We start from the raw sequence: 24,704 nt of genomic DNA on the forward strand, positions 1-24,704 counted from the left end.
AAAGGGAATTAAGGGTTATGGGGAGCAGGCGGGTCAGTGGAACTGATCCACTTCAGATCAGCCATGGTCTTATTGAGTGGCGGGGCAGGCTCGAAGGGCTAGATGGCCTACTCCTGCTCCTATTTCTTATGTTTTTATGTTAGCTTGCCTATGGGCGGAGGATTCTCTAAACTTGGCAAAATGACAGCGGGTGGACAAAGTGGGCTTGCGTGGCTTTCTCTGCTGTCCCATTCAGGGCTTGAATAAAGCAGCAAGAAGCAGGTCCCATGACCCCACGCAGACAGTGGACACCACAGAAGCAAGGGTGTATCCCCATCCCGTGAATGATATTATTGTTTGACTAATTACGTTTCCTTTGACATTTTGATTTTTTTTTACAGTGCCTGTCATTTTCATTTAACTTACTGATTTTTTAAAGTTATATTCAAAATGAGCGTATATAAAGAGAGTGAACTGGGACACTGAGTGCATAGTTAGGAGGCAGAGATGTATAATGATGCGTTCTGTGAATAAACCTAGTATCAAGGAAAAGATCAAAGTCACAGGTGAGATTATCCACTCATGCGCCCCCAAGACCAGAAACTAACCCCCCTGAATTCAATGTATCTTTACCAAAGTTTCTGCCCCCACTCACTACGATTCCATTGGGGGGCTGGAAGGGAAAATTCCAGCCCTTGTTTCAAACTTTACCATCTGGCTTCAATCTTTCTGCTCCTATTTCTTATGTGTACGCAGTCACATTTCCAATTAAATTACAGTTGCTGCAATTCTGCACAGATGCATAACTGAAGCCAATCTATTTGCTTGTTGCTTGGGTGGCACAGTGGTTAGTACTGCTGCCTCACAGCGCCAGGGACCCGGGTTCAATTCCGGCCTCAGGTCACTGACTGTGTGGAGTTTGCACATTCTCCCCGTGTCTATGTGGGTTTCCCCCAGGTGCCCCAGTTTCCTTCCATAGTCTAGAGGTGTGCGGGTTAGGTTGATTAGCCGTAGTAAATTGCTCTTTAGTGTCAGGGGGATTAGAAGGGTAAATAAGTTATGGCTGGGATTGTAGTCGGTGCAGACTCAATGGGCCAAATGGCCTCCTTCTGCACTATAGGGATTCTATCATTCTATGTAACTTCACAGTCAGTTCTGCTCCTCTCACTAATTCTCAATTGCCAGACTTGCCTTCAGCTGCCTGGACCTAAAGTTCTTGAACTCACTTCCTCAGCGTCTCCACCTCTTTATTTCTCCCGCTATCCTCCTATAAGATGCTTCTTTGACCATGGTTTTAGTTATCTGCCTTAATATTTCTTTCTGTGACTCAGTGTTAAATTTTATCTGCTAATGCTCTTGTGAAGCACCTGGGAGTGTTAAAAGGGGCTATATAAATGCAAAGCTGGTATTGGTACAAATTGCAATGCAACAAATGGAACTTCCTCACTTTGTAGAAAAGTCTGAAAGGCGAATGATGTTTGGTGGTTTTGATTTTGATCTTGAAATTGGCAAAACAATGGTTCCTTATTTGCTGGTTTGACTGCACTTGGCGCGAAACAATAGTTCTTCATTTCTGCAGGAAACACAAAAATAATCATAAAACATAAATTCACAAAGACTGCTGCAAATTAGCTGCTGCTGGAGATGGCACGGTTATATTGAAGGGGAAGCTAGAAGCAGACAGGAGGGAGAATGCAGTAGAATGAGACGGCAGATTAGTTGTGAAGACGCAATTAGATTGTAAGGAAGCTCCGGTGTATCAGCCCCAGTAAAGATATCAAATCACTCTCAGGTTTCCTTGAAAGAATCCCCAGATTGCTAATCATTCCTAATAGCTACACACTCTCAATTCTGCTAACAACCTTGGTAATCTTTTCTGCAGTCTTTCCAGGCGGGCAGCATGGTGGCACAGTGGTTAGCAGTGCTGCCTCACAGTGCCAGGGACCTGGGTTCAATTGTCGGCTTGGGTCACTGTCTGTGCAGAGTTTGCACATTCTCCCCATGTCTGTGTGGGTTTCTTCCGGGTGCTCCGGTTTCCTCCCGCAGTCCGAAGATGTGCAGTGAATTGGCTATACTAAATTCTCCTTCAGTGTACCCAGACAGGCGCCAGTGTGTGGAGACTCAGGGTTTTTCACGCCAATTTCATTGCAGTGTGAATGTAAATCTACTTGTGACTAATAAAGAAACTTTACTTTCCAGTGTTTCAGTATTCTGTTTCTGATCTGTGGCACATCTCCAATTACATAAAATATGCCTCCAGTTGCACACACAGTTTTTCCTATTTTGGTTTGGAATTATCTAATCAATGGAGCAATGTGTCTTAAGAACAGCCTTTCAAAACCTCCTCAGAGTTCAATCAGGGCTAACTGGTGACTTTCACACTCATTGGCTTCAGAGCTGGTGAGAGCCCCACATCACCCCCATTCAGGAAGTTCCACCGTGTTAATCAGGCAATGGTAAACCCAACATCGAGAATCCCTGGGAGGTGGGGGGGAGGGATGTGATTGTCCTGCCCATCAAGAGCTATTGACCAATCAGAGACCACCAGCTCTTCATTGATTGGCGACATCACTGGATAGGCGGTGTCTGCTGTCCACCTGAGGTCTCGGGTCATCACTAGATCCTGGATCACCCCCTCCCCTCCTCCCCGCCACCCTCCATCTAAAGCTCACAAGCAAATACACCAAGGCTTTGGGTTTCCAACAGGGCAAATTAGATGATATGGTGGCACAGTGGTTAGTACTGCTGCCTCACAGCGCCAGGGACCCGGGTTAAATTCCCGACTTGGGTCACTCTCTGTGCCGAGTCTATACGATCTCCTCATGTCTGTGTGGGTTTCCTCCGGGTGCTCCAGTTTCTTCCAAAGACATGCGGGTTAGGTGCATTGGCTGTGCTAATTACTCATTCGGTTTACCCAAATAGGCACCGGAATGTGGCGACTAGGGGATTTTCACAATAATGTAAGCCTATTTGTGACACTAACAAAATTTTAAAACAACCCACTTGCCATTGGGTGAACACCAGTGACAATGGGTTAAGGTTTTTAATGGACGTTAATTGCCTACTTTAGGGCTGCCATTGGCTCTGGGACGGAAGAGCCACCTACAAACCTTTTGGTCTCAAATTTAATTGGGTCCCCGCCCATCTGATTAAATGTCCCAGACACACCCAGGGAGGGGGCATTACATTCCACCCGTAGGGACCACACCCGCTAAGGGGGGCATGCAAACTGAGTTTAAAAACAAACTTGCAGAACCAATCAACAGCACTGCCCTGCACCGCACCCACCCCCCCCCAACATGTCCAAACCCCACCCATCTGTATTATGTTCAATTGTCCAAACACTGGAATGAATTCAAAAGAACATTGAACACTGCACAAATAATTGAATCCATTTTAAATTCACAGATCCAATCTTGAGTACCGGTCCAGACTCAATGGCCAGGATTTTACAACCTCACTCAGACAAGACTCGTAAAATCCCGCCCGAGACCAACAGCGAATTCCATTCTGTGAGCCTGGATTTGGGGTGGACTAGGCGATAAAATTCCGATCAATATGGCATTAAATTCTGTAGTATCAACACTGAAATTAATTAAAAAGAGCATCAGCCTCTGTATGAATAATTTAATCCACTTGAAACCACTTTAAAATTAAAAGCAAATTCTAAGTTTATAAATTTAGAAACTTTTATTTGAGTATTGCTAAAAAAGTCATTTTATCAAAGCTTTTTGTCTTGCACTCATCAGGACAATTGCAAGAATACCAATGTCAGGGGTAACAACAGCTTTATACTGTATGAGAAGATGGTGTTGATTGGTTGGCAAGTGGACTCTAACTGGTAGAGCTGTTGCCATGGAGAATGCACCAGTTAATGGTGCCTGACAGTTAACTGCCAAGCATTGTTTGAAAATTTAAATCAGGCAGCTTGACCTGATTGGTTAAAGCATTGCCCTGAGGAATGAAACAGTGAATGGCTGTCACTTATCCTGTTAAAACGGGCGCAATGTGCAGACAGAAAAAGCATGTATACACACACATTGCATATAAAGTTCTTGTTTCCACTGACATTGGCATTCTTGCAATTGTCCTGTTGAGTGCAAGACAAAAAGCTTCAACGCAATGTATGTTTTTTTAGTAACAATCAAGTCCTGCATTGCCAAACAATGATTAAACTTTTACTTATTCTGCTAGGCTACACTTATAATATTGTAAAATACACTTTACCACATATTTCATTTAAGTACTTTGAAATTCATTTCAAGACTTTTCTTTGTTGGCTTACAATAAATTAAACGTTGTATAAATTTATAAAGATGATTAAAAATCTGAAAAATTAAAAGTAGTTTAAAAAATGCTTAAGAATGTGAACAAATATGCATTATAACACTACAAGGCCTCTGACCTCAAGGGGAATGTGCCTCAGCATTCCTGGACCTCACCAGTCCGTCTCATTGTTCTCTCCAATGACCATTACAACCTGCAGCCAATAGAAATAATCCCTAAAGCTCCAGCACAAAATGGTAAGGCCGAAGTTTAAACTGTGGCCAACAGTGTGTGCCCACAAATCTGAAGACCAAACCCAAATTCCAAGCAGAAGATTGCACCTTCAATGTAGCAGTCCTGCCAGTTATAGACAATCATCTTTTTCACTTTGGAGTAATATCAACAACCTACATTTATATAGCATCTTTAATGTAGTAAAACATCCCAAGGCAAACACAGCTGAAGTGTCATATAGGGAGACTTTAGGATAGTTGGCCAAAAGCTTGGCTAAGGGTAGAGGAAGGCAAGTAGATTTGCATTCATAAAGCAATTTAAATGCCGCAAAGCATCATTTACAGCCAATGAAATGTTTTTGAAGCATAGTTACTGTTGCAATGCAGGAAATACACCAGCCAGGTCCCACAACAGCAATGTGATATTGATCAGATAATCTATTTTTGTGATCTTGGGATGTTATTTGAGAATCTGCGCTCACGTGCTGCAGTGGGTCTCGAACTTATAATCTTGAACTGATGCTTCTCAATTAATCACTGATTGTCAGTTGAGCGAAGTAGTTTGTGGCTCTGGTATTACAATGGTAGAGGCTTTTCCAGTGTTCTTCCCTGCTGTGTCCCTGTTCTGATGCCATATCCACTCCATCACCAGGACTATCTCAGCCCTCATTCAAAACATTCATCATAATATTGCCAGACTTCACTACTCCAATGCCATACTGACCGGTCTAATGTCTTGTATCCTTCATAAACTTGAACTTATCCCAAATGTTAATGTTCATATCTCAGCTCACACCAAGTCCTGTTCAGTTATATTGGCTCCAGTTCAAGCATCAATCACCTCAATATTAAAATTTCATCTTTGTTTTCAAACCTCTTGATAATCCCACTCTCGACCTCTCTTCGTAACCTCAGCCAACCTGACAACCTTTAATATCTCTCTGCTCCTCCAATTGTGGACTCATGTGCGACCCAGCTTTGGGTTGTTCCATTACTAGTAGCCATGTCTTCAGTTGCTAGACAGTAAATTCCTTCACTAAACCTTTCCACCTCTCTCTTCTTAAAACTTGCCATTGTTGCCCAGTGGGTCACATTTTCACTTCTGAGTTAGAAGGTTGTAGATTCAAATCCCACTTCAGAGACGTGGGTATAAAAATGTAAGTGTCCACCCACAGTGCAGTACTGAGAGCGTGCCACACTATTGGATGAGGCACCTTTTGAATGAGATGTTGAGCAAAGTTCCTGCCTGCCTCCTCAAAGGGGTGTAAAGTTTTCATGTCACCAGTTCAGAGAAGAGAGGAGTGTCCCCTAGTCTGCTGGACAATAGTTATCTCGCAAGCAAGATCACAAAAATAGATTATCTGGTCAATATCACATTGCTGTTGTGGGACCTGGCTGGTGTATTTCCTGCATTGCAACAGTAACTATGCTTCAAAAATGTTTCATTGGCTGTAAATGATGCTTTGTGGCATTTAAGTTGCTTTATAAATGCAAATCCACTTGCATTCCTCTACCTTTAACCAAGCTTTGGCCAACTATCCTAAAGTCTCCCTATAAGACACTTCAGCTGTGTTTGCCTTGGGATGTTTTACTACATTAAAGATGCTATATAAATGTAGGTTGTTGATATTACTCCAAAGTGAAAAAGATGATTGTCTATAACTGGCACTCGTCCCCTTTAAAGCTTTAAAACCATTGAAGTGTTTAAATTATCAGGTTGTATTGAAGGTTGTTAGTGAGGTTCCTGGTTAACAAAAGCCTTTGTGTAAAACTGTAAGTAAAAGCTTCTACCAACATGTAATTGATGCTATTTTTAATGTTTCTAAAATAAGACCAGTTTGTAGAATGCTACAAAATAATTTCTTGTCCTTGACTTCCTTTCAAAGGGGCCAGTAGTTTGCTAAATGCCTTTCAAAAGCAGAAAAGAGTTGGTGTTTAATCTTGCATCACCCTTTTTTTTAAATCCATAGAATGGGTCACTAACCAACGAGCCATGCTAACTATTTGATTGGTCAAATAGGTAAAAAGTAAAGTCACCATAATCCCAGATGACCATGGGCTGCTGACTGGGGGTGATTTAATGGCAGCACAGTGGTTAGCACTGCTACCTCACAGCATCAGGGACCTGGGTTTGATTCCCGGCTTGGGTCACTGTCTGTGTGGAGTCTGCATGTTCTCCCCGTGACTGCGTAGGTTTCTTCCCACATTCTGAAAGACGTGCTGATTAGATGCATTGACCCGAACAGGCACCGGAGTGTGGTGACTAGTGGAATTTCACAGTAGCTTCATTTGCAGTGTTAATGTGAACCTCACTTGTAACTAATAAATAAACTTAAATTTAACTGGAAGATCATCACATTTCAGGTGAGAGGCAAGGTTGAGAAGGCAGGGCCTTCATAAATAACCTCAAGCGGGTATGGGAATTAAACGGTGCTGTTGGCATCACCGTATCATGAACCAGCCATCCAGCCAACTGAGTTAACTAACTCAAATAAGGTCTACCATGCATCTTGTGATGAAATTATTGTAGTGTGATTCCTTAACCATCTCTTCAATTCAGAATCCTGTATGCTGTACCTGCGCAAATAGTGTTCCCCTCCTCACCCAACTCAACTGCAGTACACTCAAAGAGAGGCATTGAAAGGTGTGAACCTAAAGAGCAAAGAGTTCGAATACATAATTCCCCAAAGTATGGGGACAGATACATAAAGATACAAGAAAAAACCAACAGCAGCGGCATAGAATGCAAGATTAAAGATGGCAGAATTAGAGAAAGACATTGGTTGCGCCAAAGTTAGAGCCAATTTGGATGGCCCATAATTGAAGAATAATGAAACCATTGAGAGTGAAAACTGTAGATTCACCTGGAAGATACCAGAGATGGGGAATAGAGTTACAAGACAGAGCTGGGAAAATATGACTGTGCCCATTAGAGAGAATAAGGTTAAGATCAGATGTAGTAACAGAATTTTTAACTCACCAAGTGTTTTGAAAAAATTATTACTTTGGGGGAGTCGGAGAGGAGGAGTCATCAATTTCAATTTCTTCACTGTGGGAGTGAGAGGAGAGATGAAGGGAAACGTGTTTACATACAGAGGATTGATGAAGCAGAGAAAGACCAGTCATCTGTTAGGGGAAAACCACAGAAATCCTACTGGTGCTCCGGTTACCTCCCATAATCCAAAGATGTGCAAGTTAGGTGGATTGGCCATGTTAAATTGTCCCTTCGTGTCAGAGGGACCAGCTAGAGTAAATACATGGGGTTCTGGGGATAGGACATAGATGGGATTGTGGTCAGCGCAGACTCAATGGGCTGAATAGCCTCCTTCGGCATCATCTGGAGAAAAATTTTAATTTATTCATTAAGTTAAGTTTAAGTTTATTTATCAGTGTCACAAGTAAGCTTCATTAACACTGCAATGAAGGTTCTGTGAAAATCCCCTGGTCGCCACACTTTGACGCCTGTTCGGGTACACTGAGGGAGAATTTAGCATGGCCAATGCACCCTAACCAGCACGTCTTTCAGAAGGAGCCTATCGCGTCTACACCAACAGCAATCCCACCTAGGCCTTATCCCCGTAACCCCACATATTTACCCCACTAATCACTCTAACCTACGCATCCCGGGACCCTAAGGGGCAATTTACCATGGCCAATCAACTTAACCCACACATCTTTGGAGGGCGGGTTAGAAGCTGAGGAAGGTACAGAGCTACATGGAAATATCAGGGCAGTGGAGTTCGTTTGGGCTTAATGTCTCACAGAGATGGGGCGGACACCCTCGATGATATGCTTAAGTTTGGTTAATAGTGGAAACGAGGTGGTGTGGGGACCCACTCCACAGTTGATAGCCTTTCAGGTTCAATAAAAAGGAAACTTGACTAGGCTGTGTGATTAATGGCCAATTCAATCTTAGCCACCTTATACAATGGCAATAGTTACTCACCCCTTTCGAGATGAGTGGCCTTCTGTCATTGTAAAAGGAAGGCTTTGCTAATGCAAGTTCATGTGGCACCAGTTTATAAATCTGTCTGTGTTGTTCATCCTAAATTCCCGCAGAGATTGAAGAGACAGTCAGTGAAAAACAAGAATGACAAACTCTATCCGGCGAGTCAGGCAGAGAAACAAGACAACACCAAGAAAAATCGCTACAAAGATATTACGCCTTGTAAGTCAACATTTTCCATTTCAAATGTCCCGATGCTTTTCACAGGCCTCTCTGATGCTGCTGCATTCCAGAGAACTTTTTTAACTTCTGCTCAATGTTTCTTGCCTTGAAGTCATTACCAAGGATCTTGGGTCGCTTGCAGAGAGGGAGAAACTCACTGCATTTGGAGGGTATTGTTGGATGCCTAGTCATACAAGATGGGCTAAATTTGAAGCACTTGCTCTCAAGCCTGGATTCTCACTCCAGGATCGATAGTGTAAAATCTGGACATTGCACAATTCTGACCGGGGGAAAAACGCCCCAGAATTAGGGATTTTCGTTCCGGGATGGTGGGGTTGTCTTAAGCCGGGCATGATGCCCCTGGAACGGGTGAACAGGCTGCCGAGTATGGAGGTGGGCTGGGAAGTAGACCTTCCTCTGTGTTCTGGTACTCTGTTGAAGTTTTTACAAAAATAGAGTAAAACATTAAAAGCCCTCCAGCTTCACCCCTCATATCGCCTCAATCTCCCCTCCCATATCCAAGCTAACTAATGCCCCCCTACACCTCTCCCCAATGGTGCTTCATACCTATGTACCATGTCATGCCTCTCATTCCCACCCATGCCCCCACCACCACCCTTTGCCCTTATACCTACCTTGCCAACTCATGCAGTATCCACCATGAGCAGATCTTAGGAGCCATGCTGAGATAAAATAAAGTGAAAGTATCTATTGATGAATTCAAAATGTATGTAAGAAACTGTCTTAGTCATAAAAACGCATTGCTACATTTGCACTTCTTTAACCTACATCCTTATGAAAACAAACATTTCATTCAAGTCATTAATCCCCGATAAAAACAAGCTTCCAAATTCACAGTCCTACTTCAAAGAATCTATAATCTCTTGAAGTTGTCGATCAAAATGTGAAACTCAAGGCACCTACTGTGAAAATTGATGATTGTAAAATTAGTCATGCAGCATTAACCCAGTAGCCCTAAAGTGTGTGTCAACAAACAAAGTGGGAAAGCAAGCAATGATCTTTTTAAACACCCAGACATTTTTTTTCAAAGATTTGAAGTGCAGGAGCATTGAATGCCTTTGCCAGCTCCTCTGACAGTTCCATGAGCTTGACAGTTAATAGCTTATGCATTTTGATGAACATTTTAACCTATTTTTAACAATCCCAAAGGCACTTACCCCAAAGAACACCTGACTTGTCCTAAAGGTGTCCTGACAGCAGATCCAAAGTGATAAACTATCTCTCTAAAAGAGATCTCTCCAAAGGGCTCCACAAATTTCAGACCAGCCCCTATCAGGGCTAACCTTTACTTGGCGTGTTTCAGACGCATCTGCTGGAATATTAGCACCTCACCTGCCCGAGGCTCGTAAGATCCCACCTGAGGCCAAGGCTGAATATCTTTTTGTGAGCCTCACTCGCCCTTCTGAACCACATTTACCAGCCCAATTCTGGGGCAGACGTGCCAGCAAAGTTCCGGCAATCAGCTCACCAAAATCACACAAGTGGAGGCAGCCACTGATTTAAGTTAGTAGCTGCCTCTGCAAAATACACATGCGTGAATCCTGATCCAGGCCCATTTTTGCCTCCACAAAAATGAAAGGTTCCATGTTCGAGGTGAGATTTCCAGATTTTGGGCTTGTCCACCATTTTTGCAATGATGGAGAGCACCTCTGCCAGTACGAAAATCAGGCCTCGTAAGTCAGTCAATGTTTCAGTAATGGGGACCTTACCCTGTGCAGGATGCCAAGAATGATTTTTCTTAGCATTTTGACAGAATTGGGCAGAAGGTTAAAATGTTAACAATCTGAAAATGAAGGCAACCTACCTCAAACCTGCACACATGTTGTCAAAGACGTTTAATACTCCTGTCCTTCAAATCTTTGAAAATAAATGTCTGGATGTTTAAAAAGATCATTGCTTGCTTTTTCATCTATCTTTTGACATAGACCTGAGAGCCACTGCTACTGGATTAGTGCTGCACGACTGATTTCACAACCATCAGTTTTCACAGTAGGGTGCCATTAATTTCACAGTTTGATTGGCAACTTCAAGTGGTTATAGACTCTTTGAAATAGGACTGTGAATATCTGAAGTTTGTTTTTATAAGAGATTAATGACCCGAATGAAATATTTGTTTTTATCAGGATGTAGTTGAAGGAATGCAAATGTTGCAAGGGGAACCAAAAAGTGAGGTTGAAATCATTATTGAGGAAGTTTGCGTGCATCCATTTGACAAGATTTCTATTTTAGCCCATGCTGGATAGGGGCCACTTTGGGATAACACCAGACAACAGGATCCAGAAAACATACATCATGTTTTGTTGCATATTGCTGGACATTTCTATTGCTAGGTACCATGGTCAGGGCTGGTAAAAGTGGTTCAGAAGGGCCAGATCCTTCAGTTAAGTGAATTTACTGCTTGTGGGCCAGTAGGAACAATACTGCTTCCTCTTAATCCAACATAGTTACCTGTAACAAGCTCTATCTCATATATATAAAACAAAAGAACAATGAAAATTATAGCACAGGAACAGGCCCTTCGGCCCTCCAAGCCTGCACCAGCCATACTTTAGTAAAACCCTCTATCCTTCTGATCACCATATCCCTCTATTCCTAGTAAGGCTTCATGTATTTGTCCAGACGCCCCTTAAAAGTCACTATCGTATCTGCTTCCACTACCTCCCCCGGCAGTGAGATACAGGCACCCACCCCCTCTGTGTAAAAACAAAACTTACCTCATACGTCTCCTTTAAACCTTGTCACTCACACCTTAAACCTGTGCCCCCTAGTAATTGACTCTTCCACCCTGGGAAAAAGCTTCTGACCATCCACTCTGTCCATGTCCCTCATAATCTTGTAGACTTTCATCAGGTCGCCCCCTCTACCTCTGTCATTCTAGCGAGAACAAACCAAATTTCTCCAACCTCTTCTCATTGCTAGTGCCCTCCATACCAGGCAATGTCCCGGTAAGTCTTTTCTGTACCCTCTCCAAAGCCTCCATATCCTGTAATATATATATAAATGCTCCAATGTAATAAGATGGACACCAAACCATATCTGCTCCCAATCATCAATCCTGCCTGATCACTGATTCCTCCACAGTCACCAATACTCGAAATATCAGCAAACACCTCATCTAATCAATACTCCCAATCTTCACCCTCCACCTCCTCCCCAAAATTCCCGTCTTCCTCCCAGATAAAATTAAAGTTTATTTATTAGTCACAAGTAAGGCTTACATGAACACAGCAACATAGTTAATGTGAAATTCCCCTAGTTGCCGCACTCCAGCGCCTGTTCAGGTCAATACACCTAACCAGCATGTCTTTTAGACTGTGGGAGGAAACCCACACCGACACAGGGAGAACATGCAGACTCCGCACGGACAGTGACTCGAGCCGAGAATCGAACCCAGGTTGTTGGCGCTGTGAGGCAGCAGTGCTAACCACTGTGCCACCGTGCAGCCATACCCAAGTCCCCCCTCTAGTCTCTCCCTGCCTAAGAACGAGCTTCATAAACCTCCTTCACCCACCCCCACTATTACCGCTGGCCCCAACCATTAATCCTGGCTGCCCCTATGTTACTGCCCACTTGTTGCAGGATTTTCTCATTTGACGGGCAGCCAAACTACTCAATCAGGCTGTCTTTCACGCTGGGAGTCGGTGTAAAAAGCATGGTAAGGAGTTAAAACTAGTGGACGCCCAATGAAATGCTGACCCCATGACTGAAATTTGTACAAAATGAGTATAAGATGTGAATTTTTCTGAATTTGAATGTAAGGTGTTTTAGTTTCTGATCACTCACTGTCTGTCAGTTTGTGGATTTTGATTCTTGGAACCTGGTAGCTTCCTTTCTGTGATCGCTGCTGTACTTGGCACCAATGCCGAGTTACCCTTGAGCTGAATTTTATCCTGCAGCTTAAAGATCTAAGAAGATAACACATCTGTGAATATATACCTGTGGTTAAGAACCTCTTTTCCCCAAATGATGGAAATAATTGATACAGCTACACTTAGAATATGATTCTGGTCACCACTGCACAAGATGGCACAGTGGTTAGCACTGCTGCTTCTCAGCGCCGGGGATCTGGGTTTGATTCCTGGCTTGGGTCACTGTCTATGCGGAGTCTGCACGTTCTCCCTGTGTCTGTATGGGTTTCCTCCCACAATCGTGCTAGTTAGGTACACTGGCCATGCTAAATCGGCCCTCAGTGCACCTGAACAGGCGCCAGGTGTGGCAACTAGGGGAGTTTTACAGTAACTTCATTGCAGCGTTAATGTAAGCTTATTTGTGACACTGATAAATAAACTTTTTAAAAAATATTCTTGCTATTAAAAGTTTGCAAAAGAGAACAAGCAGAATGATTGAGGGACTGGATTGTGAGGAGCATCCGTGTAAATTGGATTTGTTCCCGATGGAAATGAAGCTGTGAAAAGGCCAGATAAATGTTATTTTTAAGATTCTAAAGGGACTAGATAACAAGATGTAGACCCGGATAACACTGGGTTTAAAGGGGTTAAATTGTAAATTAATTTGTGTGAGTAAGTGTTCAATCAATGGATGGAGGAAATACTGGAAGTGGTTAATACAGACTCTTTCAAATACAGATTAGGCTGATTTCTTTCAGAAAATAATACCTTGGGCCCCTTGAGACGTGACATGCAGTGAATGTAAACATGCTCAAGAGGAACAGATGACTTTAGACCTACAGGCTGGAACTCTCCGACCTCACCCATGCTAGGAATTTCCAGTCCCGCTGCAGTGAATGGAGTTTTGGCTGATTGCCAAAGCTCTCCCCCACTGGGGTCTCTCATCACCTCATCTCTGGGTCTGTTGGAGACACGTTGATAGAGTTTGATCACTGTGATTAGTCAATAACTGCAATATCATTTGGGGTAGCACAGTGGTTAGCATTGCTGTCTCCTAGCACCATGGACCCAGGTTCAATTCTGGCCTTGGGTCATTGTCAGTGTGGAGTTTGCACATTCTCCCCGTGTCTGCTTGGGTTTCCTCCAGGTGCTCTAGTTTCCTCCCACAGTCCAAAGTTGTGTGGGTTAGGTTGATTGGCCATGCTAAGTTGACCCTAATGGCAGAGGGATAAACAGGGTAAATGTGTGGGGTTATGGGAATAGGGGCTGGGTGGGATTTGGTCAGTGCAGACTCGAATGGCCAAATAGTCTCCTTCTGCACTGTATGGATTCTATGATCATTGGCTTGAGCTGACAGGTAGCAGATAACATTTGTGCCAAACAAGTGCCAGACAATGACCATCTCTGACAAGAGAGTATTTAACCATCAGCTCTTGATATTCAATGGTATTATCATCACTGAATCCCCCACTATCAACATCCTAAAGATTACTATTGTCTGGAAACTGAACCAGCTTAGCCACATAAATACTGTGACTACAAGATTAGGTCAGAGGTTAGGAATCCTGCAGCAAGGAACTCACCTCCTGACTCTCCAAAGCCTGTACATCATCTACAAGGCACAGGTCAGGATTATCATGGAAAGGTCTCCTGGCCTGGATGAGTGTAGCTTAAGCAACACTCAGAGAGCTCCATACCATCCAGGACAAAGCAGCCAGGTTGATTGGCACCACATCCACAAATATTCACTCCCTCCACCATCAACACAGTAATAACAGTGTGTACCATCTACAAGATGCAGTGCAGGAACTCACCAAGGCTCTTTAGAGAGCAACTTTCAAACCCTTGATCACTACCACCTAGAAGGACGAGAGCAGCAGATACCTGTGAAGACCACCACCCGAAAGCTCCCCTTCAAGTCACTCACCATCCTAATTTGGAACTACATCGCCTTTCCTTCACTATTGATGGTCAAAATCCTGGAATTCCTTCCCGAACAGCACTGTGGGTACATCTACACCATATGAACTGCGATTGTTCAAGAAAGCAGCTCACCGTTACCTTCTCGAGGGCAATTAGGGATGGGCAATAAATGCTGGCCTGGCCAGTGACACCCACTTCCCATGAATGAATGAGAAAAAAATCATGTGACTACCAGAATGGTGGAAGGTGAACGAGATGGAGTCTGGTCTTCCATTGTCTAGCCTGTGTTTCGATGACATTGTAATAAAGAGCCGTGGGAGCAGATTGTGGAAGACTGATAGAATCATAGAGGTTTACAGCATGGAAACAGGCCCTTCAGTCCAATTTGTCTATGCCACCTTTTTTTTAAACCCCTGCGCTAATCCCAATTACCCACATTTGGCCCAGATCCCTCTATATCTATTGTACCCATGTAACTATCTAAATGTTTTTAAATGACAAAATTGTACTTGCCTCTACTACTGCCTCTGGCAGCTTGTTCCAGACACTCACCACCCTCTGTGTGAAACAATTGCCCTTCTGGATCTTTTTGTATCTCTCCCCACTCACTTTAAACCTATGCCCTCTAGGTTTACACTCCCCTACCATTGGGAAAAGATATTGATTATCTAGCTGATCTGTGCCCCTCATTATTTTATAGACCTCTATAAGATCACCCCTCAGCCGTCTACGTTCCAGAGAAAAAAAGTCCCAGTCTATCCGACCTCTCCTTATATCTCACACCATCAGGTCCAGGTAGCATCCTAGTAAATTTTTTGCACTCTTTCTATTTTAATAATGTCCTTTCTATAATAGGGTGACCAGAACTGTACACAGTATTCCAAGTGTAGCCTTACTAATGTCTTGTACAACTTCAACAAGACGTCCCAACTCCTATATTCATTGTTCTGACCAAGCATGCCGAATGCTTTCTTCACCACTCTTGTCCATCTGTGACTCTACTTTCAAGGAGCTTTGAACCTGTAACTCCTAGATCTCTTTGTTCTGTAACTCTCCCCAATGCCCTCCCGTTAACTGAGTAAGTCCTGCTCTGGTTCAATCTACTCAACCCCGCAATAACGTGTTCTGATGTGGAGATGCCGGTGTTGGACCGGGGTAAACACAGTAAGAAGTCTCCTGATCACCAGATGGGAACTTATTGTCCAAGCATTATGTCTGCCTTCAGAGCCCTTTCAGGAGGTGATTCTACTCCATTCCAAAAGCTTTGTGCTGTTGGATAATCTATTTCATGCGACCCTGGGTACGTGGTCATGGTTCACTGGTTTTAAATTTCTGAAATCACCAAGTTGATGGAAACAACAGCAGCCTCTGTGTTAAATAAATCGCTTAGCTCCTCTGCTCCTCTTAGCTCAATGGGTACAGCAAGGAAATGGAAAATGTGTGCTGGGTGTGTACGTATGATTTGCATTTTGTTTTTCAGTTGATCACAGCAGAGTGCAGCTGTCACTGATAATTTCCGACAGTGATTCTGATTATATCAATGCAAGTTTTATCAAGGTATGCATTTTCTAAATGGAAATAGTGCCATAAAATAGCCGGCGCCTTTCAGTTGAAACCATCGCCAATGCCGCTATAGTTGGGGGAGGGGAAAGGTGCTTTTCACCCGCAGGTGAAAGTAACAAAGTCTGGAAAAACCAAGGTTCTTCTTACAGCAGAGAAAGTTAAGAGGAGATTTAACAAGAGTTGGTCAAAACCGTGAACTGTTTTGATCGCGTAATTAAGGAGAAACGTTTTTCAGTGGCTGAGCTTGGCAAACAGAAGGTATAAGTTCAAGATAATTGGCAAATGAGCGCACTGTGACATGAGGAAACATTACTTTACTCAGTAAGTTGTTGTGGTCCAGAATGCACTGCCTGAAAGAGTGGTGGAAGAAAATGCAATAGTAACTTTCAAAACAGAATTGGAATAAACATTTGAAAGGAAAATGCTTAAGGGCAGGCACTGCTGCTTCACAGCTCCATGGATCTGGGTTCGATTCCCGGTTTGGGTCACTGTATGTATGGAATCCGCACCTTCTCCCTGTGTCGGTGTGGGTTTCCTCTGGGTGCTCCAGTTTCCTCCCACAGTCCGAAAGACGTGCTGGTTAGGTGCATTGATCCAAACAGGCACCGGACTGTGGCAACTGGGAGAATTTTACAGTTACTTCATTGCAGTGTTAATGTAAGCCTTACTTGTGACTAATAAATAAACTTTTATCAAATATGTAAGAAGCCCAACAAGAAAATAAACATTGCTGGACCTGGTAAGGAAAAATGAACCAGAGCAGATAAGAGAAGGGGAGCGTCCGATAATAATATTATAACATTTATAAGACAAAGATAGAAAGACAAAAGTAGTAATAAGATCAAAGTAATAGACTGGAAGCCAACAGCGAAGGAATAAAAGTAGAAGTAAGGATGATAAACTGGAAAAAATTGAGAAATAAAGAGATAAAACAACAGTATTTAAGGAAAGATTAATGGAGTTCATGGCACATCATGTGAAAGCCATCATATCTGATAATGAAGACCCTTTTCCAGTGTTACATTAAGGATTTTCTCCATACTTTGTACACCTCTAAGTTGCCTGTTGGAAAAGGACCAAAAGTCACAACCTTCTGTCTCTGAGGAGCGAGTGGTGGTGGCTGAGCCAGGCTAACATTCACCTCACTACAAACCTGAGAATAGATCACCGCGTCTCCAACTAGATAGCTAGCAAAATATGTTCTTTGCCATGATAAATTCTGTGACTTGTAGTTCTTCTGATAAAGCATATTTTACAACAACCAATTTAAAATGGGCAGCATTTAAAGCATCCGCTTAGAAAGGAAACCAGAACTAGAGGACACAGCCTCAAAATAAGGGGGGGGGGGGAGCAGTTTAGATCGGAGTTGAGGAGGAACTTCTTCTCTCAAAGAGTAGTGAATCTCTGGAATTCTCTGCCCATTGAAGTGGTGGAGGCTACCTCGTTAAATATGTTTAAGTCACGGGTAGGTAGATTTCTGATCGATAAGGGAATTAAGGGTTATGGGGAGAAAGTGGGAAAGTGGAACTGATCCGCTTCAGATCAGCCATGATCTTATCGAATGGGGGGGCAGGCTCGAGGGGCTAGATGGCCTACTCCTGCTCCTATTCCTTATGTTCTTAAGTTCATTTCTAAATACTTTTGTCTCAGGGAGTGTACGGGCCAAAAGCCTACATAGCAACACAAGGTCCTTTGCCCCATACAGTGTTGGACTTCTGGAGAATGCTGTGGGAGTATAATGTCCTGGTAAGTTTTATATTTGTTCAATCTAATTCTTGAATTCCATGCTGTCTAAAATTTGTAAACTTCAAGCAAAATATTGTGACTAAACAATATTGCAGTTCCCAATGAAAGCAAAATATTCCAAATGCCGGGAATCTAAAATCAAAAAGAGGAAAGAGACCCCAGTAAGAAAGAGATGGAGTTATAAGGGCAGCACGGTGGCACAGCAGTTAGCACTGTTGCCTCACAGCTCCAGGGACTTGGGTTCGTATTCCCGGCTTGGGTCACTGTCTGTGTGGAATTTGCACATTCTCCCCATGTCTGCATGGGTTTCCCCCAGGTGCTCCGGTTTCTTCCCACAGTCCAACGATGTGAGGGTTAGGTTGATTGGCCATGCTAAATTGCCCCTTAGAGTCCCAGGATGCATAAATTAATAGGGTAAATATGTGGGGTAACCTGGAGAGGCCTGGATGGCATAGCTGTCTGTGCAGACTCGATGGGCCGAACGACCTCCTTCTGCACTGTTGGGGTTCCGTGGAATTCCATGAGTTAAAGTTTGAGGTCAATGACCTTTCATCAGAATGTTAGAAATATAACTGTGATTTAAGGCAAATGCTAGTTTTTATTGTGTAATTCTGAATATTGAGGATTCTTTAATTAGAATTAATTCTTGGGCAAGGTCTGCATTTATTGCCCTTCCCTAGTTACAATGAATTGATTCACCTAATTAGCTACTGAGGCATTTCCGAGAGTTGTTAAATGTTAGCTGTGTTGGTGTGTGTAGGAGCCAGGGTAAATCCCCCTCCTTAAAAGATGTTGGTGAATGGGTTGTGGTTTTATAATACACTCAGATACACTGGTCACTTTTTCTGATACCAGTTCCCTATTTTGAGGTATTTTTTAAAAAACTGAATTCACACTTTGAAGGGATTTGAATTCATGTCCAGATTATTAATTCAACAGCAGTCCAAAGGGTGACTGCTGCCCTTTTTAAATTTAAGTTTATTTATTTGTGTCACAAGTAGGCTTACATTAACACTGCAATGAAGTTACAATGAAAATCCCCTAGTTGCTACGCTCCAGCGACTGAGGGAGAATTTAGCATGGCCAATCCACCTAACCAGCATACCTTTCAGACCATGGGAGGAAACCAGAGCACCCGGAGGAAACCCACGCAGACACTGAGAGGATGGCACAGTGGTTAGCACTGCTGCCTCACAGCGCCGGGAACGCTGGTTTGATTCCCGGCGTGGGTCTATGTGAAGTTTGCACATCCTCTCAGTGTCTGCGTGGGTTTCCTCCGGGTGCTCTGGTTTCCTCCCATGGTCTGAAAGGTATGCTGGTTAGGTGGATTGGCCATGCTAAATTCTCCCTCAGTCGCTGGAGCGTAGCAACTAGGGGATTTTCATTGTAACTTCATTGCAGTGTTAATGTAAGCCTACTTGTGACACAAATAAATAAACTTAAACTTAAAAAGGATTGCAGGGCTGTGAGGTAAGAGCTTGCAGAGTGGGGCTAACAGGATAACTCGTTCAAAGAGCTAGCACGTGTGTGATGGGCTAAATTGTCTCAATGCAAGATGATTCTATAATATCACCGGCCTAACCTACCTCCACAGGTCTGAGTCTGGGTGAGGGTTTATTGGCTCTTTGATTTAAAGCTTATGAATAAATTGCAGAGTCAGGAATCTGTACAAACTTCATAAAAATGAACTCCAACACTTGCTGGGACTTTATGTGGTATGGAATAATTCTGTTGTGTTCTGAACACAACTCGCCACGTAAAATGAAGCAATTCCTTCATAGAATCCCTACAGTGCAGAAGGAGGCCATTCAGCCCATTGAGTCTGCGCCAACCACAATCCCACCCAGGCCTAACCCCCTTAAACCCTTAGCTAATCTGCTGACATTATGGACAACTTATGACGTCCAAGGAATCTAACCTGCACATTTTTGGATCATGGGAGGAAACCAGAGCACCCGGAGGAAACCCGCACAGGAACGGGGAGAATGTGCAAACTCCCCACAGACAGTGACCTAAGCCGGTGTGAGGTGGCAGTGCTAAGCACTGGGCCACCGTTTTGTTGCTTTATGATTAGGTCTGAATTTCTGGAAGTCTTGCAAGATGAGTCAGAACTGAGATCTTTGTCCAAATGCACAGCTGAGAAATGATAGTGAAAAGTCTCCAGCCACTGTGCCAATTGGTCAATCCGTGTCAAAGTATTGCAAGTTGCTGCACAGATTGTTGAAACTGGGCAAGGGGCAGTTAAAGAGGAACCCTTCTCCTGTATGTTCTTGTATCACGGTTTGCTGCTTATTACACGGGCGGTATGATAAATGCTATGATGTTTTCATTTACGGAATTACAAATAGAATTGTTTTTATTAAAAAATTGCAATGAATTTGCAGAATGTTCAGGGCATGAGCCTGTCAGGAAAAAAGTTTTGGCAGAAATGATTGTGGCCAATTCCACAGCTTCTCTGTTTTTTTAATTTGTTGGTACGGATGTGGGCATCACTGACTAGGCCAGCATTTATTCCCCTTTTAATGTAGCTTCCACATTCTTTGTTTCTGGTTTTGAGGTTTAAAAGCAAGAAATTCAAATGGTAATTTAACCCTTTTGCAACACTGTGCAGTAACCCAGATCCCAGAGTTCGATCGTGACACTTTCACAACTCAACTTACTTTTAGAAAATCAGGAAATAAAGAATTGGACGCAGATGAAGTGACTGTGAAATTATTAGAACGTAGAAAAACTACAGCACTAACAGGCCCTTCAGCCCACTAGTTGCGCCAATCATATCTCTACCTACTAGGCTTACCCATAACCATCAATCCTACTAAGTTCCATGTAATCATCCAGAAGTCTCTTAAAAGTCCCTATCGAATCTGCCTCCTCCACCACCACCAACGGCAGCCAATTCCATGCACCCACCACCCTCTGAGTGAAAAACTTACCCCTGACATCTCCTTTGTACCTACTCCCCAGCACCCTAAACCTTTGTAAAATCTCATGTGGGTCACTAACATCCTTTAGGGACGGAAACCTGTTGTCTTTGGTTTTATTTGATTTATTATTGTCACGTGCATTAGGATACAGTGAAAAGTATTGTTTCTTGTGTGTTACACAAACAAAGCATACTGTTCATAGCATACATAGGGGAAAAGGAACAGAGTGCAGAATGTAGTGTTACAGTCATAGCTAGGGTGTAGAGAAAGATCAACTTAATGCAAAGTCAAAAGTCTGATGGCAGCAGGGAAGAAGCTGTTCAGGAGTCAGTAGGTATGTGACCTCTGATTTTTGTATCTTCTTCCCAACGGAAGACAGTGGAAGAGAGAATTACCAAATCCGGGGTAATTGTTTATGCTGGCTGCTTTTCTGAGACAGTGGGAAGTGTGGACAGAGTCAATGGATGGGAAGCTGGTTTGTGTGATGGATTGGGCTACATTCACAACTCTTAGTTGTTGGTTGTGGTCTTGGTCAGTGCAGGAGCCATACCAAGTGGTGATACATCCAGAAAGGATGCTTCCTATACATCTATTAAAATTAGTGAGAGTTGTAGCAGGAATGCCAAATTTCCTTAGCCTCCTGAGAAAGCGTTCATCTGGTTTAGTCCTGAACATGACTCCAGTCCCACATCAACATGGTTGACTTTTAACCACTCTCTGAAATGGCCTACTAAGCTACTTAGTTGTATCAAATCTTTATCACTGTTTCAAAAAGGAAGCAACTCAACGTCACCTTATCAGGTCAATTAAGGATGGGCAATAAATGCCTGTATTGTGGCGCAGTGGGTAGTGCTCCTGTCTCTGAGCCAGAAGCTCCAAGTTCGAGTCCCACCTCAGGATTTAATGGCCAACAAAGCTGGATCAATAACGCAGTCAAACAGGTTGAGTATGTAAATCCTTCTAATCATACCAATGGCTGGCGGTAAGAGCAGCCACACTTGACAAAGATTGGCACCACTCAAGCTATAAGCCTCTCGTGACAGACCAGTGACTTGTTCCAGAAAGAAAACCTCACTATGAAAACAGACGAAAGTCTGCTTTGTGTACCACCAGATGCAGGAAGTGAAACAATGACAATAAATACCAATACTACCACTGATGCCCACATTCCAAAACTGAACAAAATAAACAGAGTTCTTCCCCTTTTTATAATTTTGCTGAACTTCCTTACTATTTATACAGGAAAATCTTGGAAGTTAAAATAAATTGCTATCATTACTGACAAACTGTAAGTGTGTAATTTCCTGAGATATCATTGCCAGTACAGGGTTTGCTAACAGTGGGTGTGAGTTGCAGAATCAGGCTGAACCTCTGTCAGACTAATCTGTCAAAGCTCCATGTCACCAATGAGCGTTTGTGGAATTATCCCTTCGTTGTTCATATCTAAACCCGAAGTCCATAGGGGAATGACCACCTCCCAGTGACTTCAACCATGGCATGGGATCAATTTCCATAAGGAAATTTTAACTTTCTCCTATCGTCCTCAACACTATGACTCCAAGTTCCAGATTATTGGAAACAAGTCAAAACATTCTTCAGCTCATTGCTGACAAGTTTGAAGTTGTTGAAACGGGAGGAGGCCATTAAGCCCATCTCTCTCTCAACGTCAGTAAAACAAAGGGGATAGACATCTACTTTAGGAAGTGTAGTGGAGGACATGTCCCTGTCTACATCAACGGGGATGAAGTGGAAATGGCCAAGAGCTTCAGGTTTCGTGGAGTCACAACTAGTCCTGGTCCCTCCATGCCAACACTATAGTGAAGAAAGCCCACCTGTGCCTCTATTTTCTCAGGAAGCTAAGGAAATTCGCCATGTCTGCTACAACTCTCACCGACTTGTGATGCACCACATCCTTTCTGGATGTATGGTATGGCTCCTGCTCTGACCAAGATTGCAAGAATCTCTGAAGGGTCATGAATGTAGCCCAATTCATCACACAAACAAGCCTCCCATTCATTGACACTGTCTGTATTTCCCACTGCCTCAGAAAAGCAGCCAGCACAATCAAGGACCCCACACACCCAGATATTCTCTCTTCTATCTTCCTGCAATGGGGAAAAGATACAAAAGTCTGAGGTCATGACTCAAGAACAGCTTCTTCCTTGCTGCCATTAAACTTTTGAATGGACCTGCCATATATTTGATTGATCTTTCTCTACACTCTAGCTATGACTGCAACACTACATCCTGCACAATCTCATTTTCTTCTCCCCTACATACTGTACGAATAGTTGGCTTTATATAGCGCGCAAGAAACAATACTTTTCACGTGTGACAATAATAAATCCAAAAAACATTGTGGTTGATCAACTCAGACCCCATCGAGTGTCAGGTCCAGACTTTACATGAACACTTTGCAGCTTGGGTGCTCCTGTTTTCACTGACTGTAATTTTTACCTTCTGGCGTGATAAATAAAAATATAGATTTATATCAAGACTTGATCAAGCTGAGGCCATGAGTGTGGACCATCCATGTTCCATTCAATTCTCAGCTTTGCACGCAAGCCTGCATCCATCCCACACCCAGGATCACCTTCTCAAATAATGCTGTCCTTCTGTGAATTGTTCCCTGTGACACTAAAGGCCTCTTTCATACCTTTGTTATCTTCAGAATTGATTTGTTCACAATTCGCTGTTGAGGTAACCACAGGAAGTCTCCACTCTATCTGCACCTTGTCCAGTAGCCCAAAATTAAACCCTGCACACTCTTGTTATCCTTTCTCTAATGATCTCCATTAGCTGTCTAGCCCTCAGAGCATCAATTCCGAAATTTTCACCTGCACATTCATAGCCTTGACTCCCTCCCTCAGATTTGTCCCAATTTCCCCCTTTGCTCCTTTGATTATTATCTGTACAATTCCCTCTCTCTTCTCCCCCCCAACCCCACAAACAACTATTACCTTCAGCCACTATGACCCCACACCCCACACTTTGCAACATATTTCCAAATTTAGCAGCATTTTGAAACCAATTGAGAGCCCAAACTATTCCTTCCATTTGCTCATTTGCCTCATCCCCTTAGAGATTGTTTTCCTTGACTTACTGATTCAGTAAGATCAGGGATGGTGGTAAAAGGGGGGGGGTGGGGGGGGTGAGTGTGGCATTGTTAGTCAGGGACAGTATTACGGTGGCAGAAAGGACGTTTGATGAGGACTCATCTAGGTAGTATGGGAATTTTCTATAGACCTCCAAAAAGTTCCAGAGATGCAGAGGAAAGGATTGCAAGGATGATTCTGGATAGGAGCGAAGTTACAGGGTAATTGTTATGGGGAATTTTAACTTTACAAATATTGACTGGAAAAGCTCTTTAGTTCGAGTATTTTGGATGGGTCAGTTTTTGTCCAATGTTTGCATTAGGGTTTCCTGACACAGTAGATAGGCCAACAAGAGGCGAGGCCACATTGGATTTGGTACTGGGTAATGATCCAGACCAGGTGGAGGTAGGTGAACACTTTGGTGATAGTGACCACGATTTGGTTATGTTTACATTAGCGATGGAAAGGGATAGAGTTATAGCTGAGAGAAAGGAAATTATGATGCGATTAGGCGAGATTTAGGATGCATAGGATGTGGAAGGAAACTGCAGGGGATGGGTACAATTGAAATGTGGAGCTTGTTCAAGGAACAGCTACTGCGTGTCCTTGTTAAGTATGTACCTGTCAGGCAGGGAGGAAGTGGTCAAGTGAGGGAACCGTGGTTTACTAAAGAAGTTACATCGCTTGAGAAGAGGAAGAAGGAGACTTATGTCAAGATGAGATGTGAAGGTTCAGTTAGAGTGCTTGAGAGATACAAGTTAGCCAGGAAGGACCTAAAGGAGAGCTACAAAAAGCCAGGAGGGGACATGAGAAGTCTTTGGCAGGTAGGATCAAGGAAAACCCTAAAGCTTTCTATAGGTATGTCAGGAATAAAAGAATGACTAGGGTGAGACTAGAGCCAGTCAAGGACAGGAGTGGGAAGTTGTGCGTGGAGTCCG

The 24,704-nt window shown here is 43.2% G+C and overlaps 1 protein-coding gene across 3 annotated transcripts in view; it reads left to right on the forward strand.

Moving 5' to 3' along the window:
- LOC145356840 (tyrosine-protein phosphatase non-receptor type 22-like) overlaps positions 1 to 24,704 on the forward strand; it is a 101,954-nt gene that overhangs the window by 11,762 nt on the left and 65,488 nt on the right. For 2 of the 3 annotated variants that reach the window (XM_080209764.1, XM_080209765.1), the window contains exons 2-4: positions 8,538 to 8,646; positions 15,919 to 15,995; positions 17,652 to 17,747. In XM_080209764.1, the coding sequence (XP_080065890.1) occupies positions 8,538 to 8,646; positions 15,919 to 15,995; positions 17,652 to 17,747 (282 nt within the window). The remainder of the gene's footprint in view (positions 1 to 8,537; positions 8,647 to 15,918; positions 15,996 to 17,651; positions 17,748 to 24,704) is intronic. The other variant, XM_080209766.1, reaches the window with a different exon arrangement.

The sequence above is a fragment of the Carcharhinus amblyrhynchos genome, chromosome 22 (assembly GCF_965287045.1).
Source record: "Carcharhinus amblyrhynchos chromosome 22, sCarAmb.v2.hapA, whole genome shotgun sequence".
Lineage (NCBI taxonomy): Eukaryota > Metazoa > Chordata > Chondrichthyes > Carcharhiniformes > Carcharhinidae > Carcharhinus > Carcharhinus amblyrhynchos.